Source organism: Triticum aestivum, chromosome 4D (assembly GCF_018294505.1).
Source record: "Triticum aestivum cultivar Chinese Spring chromosome 4D, IWGSC CS RefSeq v2.1, whole genome shotgun sequence".
Classification (NCBI taxonomy): domain Eukaryota; kingdom Viridiplantae; phylum Streptophyta; class Magnoliopsida; order Poales; family Poaceae; genus Triticum; species Triticum aestivum.
In genome coordinates, this window is record NC_057805.1 from 91,408,121 (window position 1) to 91,412,348 (window position 4,228).

Below are 4,228 nucleotides of genomic sequence, written 5' to 3' on the forward strand. Positions count from 1 at the left end.
TTTGAGTTCGTCGTATAACTATGCCATGTCCATGTGTTCTTCCCCTCTAATCCAGGAATTATGTTTGCTGACTATTTTCGTGAAATGGGCTATAGTGACTTACTGAACACTGCGCTTGATGGGTATCGAGTGCGGTGTTGCATTGTCACTTTGGCAGACCCTTTCCGCTTTCCGGTATGGAGCCGACGGTCCTTCAGGCATGCCCTTTCAGGCGGCTTGAGTTTAGCTCAAACCAACCAGTGCCCTGTGCCACTGATCGTGATACGCGTTTTCAGATCCGGATTTCAGATCACAGTTTTCAGAAATGGGATTGGCATAGGCGCCCAACTCAGAACAAGGTTGACGAGGAGTGACCGATCACTTGAGGGAACGATCGAGGAGACCGATCTCCCTTTCAGGAAAGCTATGTCCTGATGGGCCAAGTATTGCGTGAAATTTCAGAATGTTCGGTATGGTGCTTCCTTATCTGACTTGCAATTGTGACTCAAAAAAAAAATCTGACTTGCAGTTTTTGCTATTGCCATTTTTGTAACTTATGTTCACTGTTGTATATAATGCTTTGGTGCAAAACGAATTTCCCTTAAGCAGAAAGGATCCAAAGAGAAGAAGAAAGAAAATACAGTTTTACCCCTGAAGGTCCTGCAAACAGCAACACGCCAACACGATGAAACCGCCACCACAGAGGGAGGAATCCTCCGCACCTAAGGCCGAGGAAGCAGTGTCACACCAAGTGTTTTGTGAGTCTGTAGGGCCTGCTCTCTTTCAATACTTGTTACTTGGCAACTGTCGGGTAATTCTTGCTATCTTTTACTTTCTCGCAACCTGGAACACTCAAATCACTCCATTATCATTGCTACTAATAACCTTTCTCAAGCAAGTATTGGTTATATGTATGTTTTTGAAAATTGCAAAATATGATTGTGTGTTTATGAAAATTATGAAATGGTTTAAATTTATGTTAAAAAAAATTAAGTTACTGAAAATGTTTTCTTTTTTTTGAAATATTGAAATGTTACTCAAATTATTGAATTTTTTTCTTCTAAAATATATGAAATGATAGTTTCTCTTACGATTTACTGAATTAGTCACTCAAATAATTACTTGTTTTTATCTTTGAATTATATTTTATTTTTCAATTAAAAACATCATTAAAAATAATCTATTTTTGATATAACAATATCAAAAATCAAGTAATAACAGATACTCCCTCCATTTTTTATACAAGGTCACAAACACATATTACAGGTACCAAGGCAAAAGTAAATGTGTGCTTAAGTTAATATTGCAAGCTAGGTTGTCTCCTTGTTTGTCGTATTAATTAATGCATATTTTTATGTCCCACCTACAACAATCCAATGCTCACACTCCTTTTGGTTGATTAATGAGGCGCATGCAAGACAACCTTCTCACACTCACATGCATGCAAAGGATAATTAATGTCCTTCTTTGTTAGTACGAGGCAAATATCATCAATTTTGTCTCGATTAGTGTTTGTGGCCTTGTATAGTTGTAAATTGTAATTTTGATTGTGGCCTTGTATATAAAAATAGAGGGAGTATATAAGTTATACCATGTCGAATACCTTGTACAGCTACTCACGTGGCAGCTTTACATGACAAGAGCGTTAGAAGTGCTTTTGCCAACAAGCATGCTACTAGTGAACAAATCTTAATTCTATATACTGTACATCACAAGCTAGGATTTGCTAACCACGCAGGCAATTCACCTACTGTTTTTTCCCTCATCAAAAAAGAAGAAGAGAAACACACCCATAACAAGTGTGTTCAAGCTTCACCCACACAAAACATAAAACAAAAAAGTTCAAGCCATATATCAATCTGAATGAGTCCGGAACAGTTTCATGAGACCGTAGGTGACCCCCATCGCCACCAATCCTCCCAGCGCGGCCCTCAGCCCAGCCCGCCCCCCGGGAGCGCGGCCCTGCACCGCCCCGAGGGCGCCGAACACCGCCAAGGCCAGAGTCGCGGTCGCAACGACCACGGCGACCCGCACCGCGTAGCTTGCCACGAACCACGCCGCGAGCAGCGGGATCGCCGCGCCGGCCGCGAAGGACAGCGCCGAGGCCGCCGACGCATGGCACGGGTTCGGCAGCCCGGCCCGGTCCGCCGGGTACCCGCGCGCCTCCTCGAGCCGCTGGAGCCCGGCCAGCTCCACGTCCAGCTGCGCGTGGACCGACACGTACTCGCCGATGGCCATGCTGCACGCGCCGGCGACGAGGCCCGCCACGCCCGACAGGAGCGCCGCCCGCGGGTCGGCGGGTCGTGCCGCGCCGATGCCGAGCATGAGCGCCGAGGTGGAGACGAGGCCGTCACTTGCGCCGAGGACGGCAGCGCGCAGCCACTGCCCCTGCTGTGACGGCAGAGACATGGCGTCGTGGGTGGCCGTGGCTACACAGACGGTGCAGAGTTTCATGCCCTCCGGCGCGGGGGTTGGACCGAGCTCTGCTACGGCGAGCTTGGTGTCATTGTCGGTTGCCATTTTATGTGGGAGCAGAGGCGTGCGACTGCCACACGCACAAAAAGCATACGAGAGTGTGGCGAACACAAGACCCCGTATATATAGCGACGAGGCAGTAGAGCAGCGAGACGATTATGTGAAGGTAACATCTGTAGTGATGCACAATGTGACGTCTCCTTAGGAATAACAAGGATTTACATACATACAGTCATTTTCACTATGTAGGTATGGTCATCTCTACTCCTAATGGAGCAGTTGGTAGTCTCCGTTCCGGGTTTATTTTCGTCCCACCATTTTCGTCCGGTTTTTTTTCGTCCTCACTCCCACCTCTGACTTATCCACCAGAAACCGAAAAAACCTCCTCCTGAGGCCCAACCCGCACCCATCCACGTACCAAAAAAATAGACCTCGAAGGTTAACCAACGAAAAAAGACCTACCAAGATTAACCAGCGAAAAAAAACCTAATGGAGGAGTTGGTAGTCCGGTACGGTTTATTTTCAACACTTTCCTAATGACAAAAGATCACGGATCTAACTTTCCTAGCTTAGCCAAATCAACGAATCTCTTTCATAAATGCAATTTGCTTTATGAAACAAATAATATATTCTTTTCTACCTTAGCCAAGTTAACGAATCTCTTTCATTAATGCAATTTGCTTTAGGAAACAAATAATAGATTCTTTCCTACCTTAACCAAATCAGTGAATTTCTCTCATTAATGCAATTTGCTTTAGGAAATAAATAATAGATTTTCAGGAAACAAATAATGGATTTAATACGGTTTATTTTCAACACTTTCCTAATGACAAAAGATCACGGATCTAACTTTCCTAGCTTAGCCAAATCAACGAATCTCTTTCATAAATGCAATTTGCTTTAGGAAACAAATAATAGATTCTTTCCTACCTTAGCCAAATCAACGGATCTCTTTCATTAATGCAATTTGCTTTAGGAAACAAATAATAGATTCTTTCCTACCTTAACCAAATCAGTGAATTTCTCTCATTAATGCAATTTGCTTTAGGAAATAAATAATAGATTTTGAGGAGACAAATAATGGATTTAAAGAAATTCATAAGTAAACCATCTCTACTACTTATTAAAGAAGAAAACATGTACATCGCTAAGTGTACCCAGCCTAACGTACACATAACAACATAGCTCAATTATAACCACACGATCAGAATCACTTAATTTAATCCAACCGTTAAGATTATACTAATCCAGAGCCAAAACGTGCTTAGCAATTTACCTGGGCGGACGAAAACTCTGCCGTACCAAACGTTCCGCGGGCCCCGCGTCGACCCCGGTACATCGTTTCCTAATCCAAGGAAAGGGAAACACAATCCGATATCGAAAGATCCCTGAATGCAGGTGAGCGACGCGGTCAACACGGGGAGGCGGCGGCATCTCGAGGGAACGGTGATGGCCAAGTTGTGGGCTCCGGCGGGGCTGCTGTGGATCTGGCGGATGGCAGCAGGATCGGGTCGACGACGGACGGCTCCGGCGAGAGTCGGAGGGACGACGGCGGCGGCTGAGCTCCTCCATGGCCTGCTGCGGTTCCAGGGAGAACAAAAGGAAGGGAGGGGAGCAAGGGCACGGCCAGCATGCTCTCACCTCTCTTACCTCCATGCCGCCGTCGACACGACCCCCGAGCCTAGACCACGACCCATGCGACGGGACCCCGCTGATGCCGGCGGCGGTGCCGGGCTCCATGATCTATTCGACTTCATGTGTCGATTCATCAAGT

At 45.8% G+C, this 4,228-nt stretch overlaps 1 protein-coding gene across 1 annotated transcript; it reads right to left on the reverse strand.

Moving 5' to 3' along the window:
* Window positions 1–1,833: 1,833 nt before the first annotated feature.
* Window positions 1,834–2,499, reverse strand: LOC123096734 (vacuolar iron transporter homolog 4-like). Its single transcript, XM_044518495.1, has one exon. The coding sequence runs from the start codon at window positions 2,497–2,499 to the stop codon at window positions 1,834–1,836; it is 666 nt and encodes a 221-aa protein (XP_044374430.1).
* Window positions 2,500–4,228: the final 1,729 nt, after the last annotated feature.

Bases quoted from the DNA above. Each gene is read 5' to 3' on its own strand.
- LOC123096734 (XM_044518495.1), bottom strand. From the start codon at position 2,499: ATGGCAACCGACAATGACACCAAGCTCGCCGTAGCAGAGCTCGGTCCA.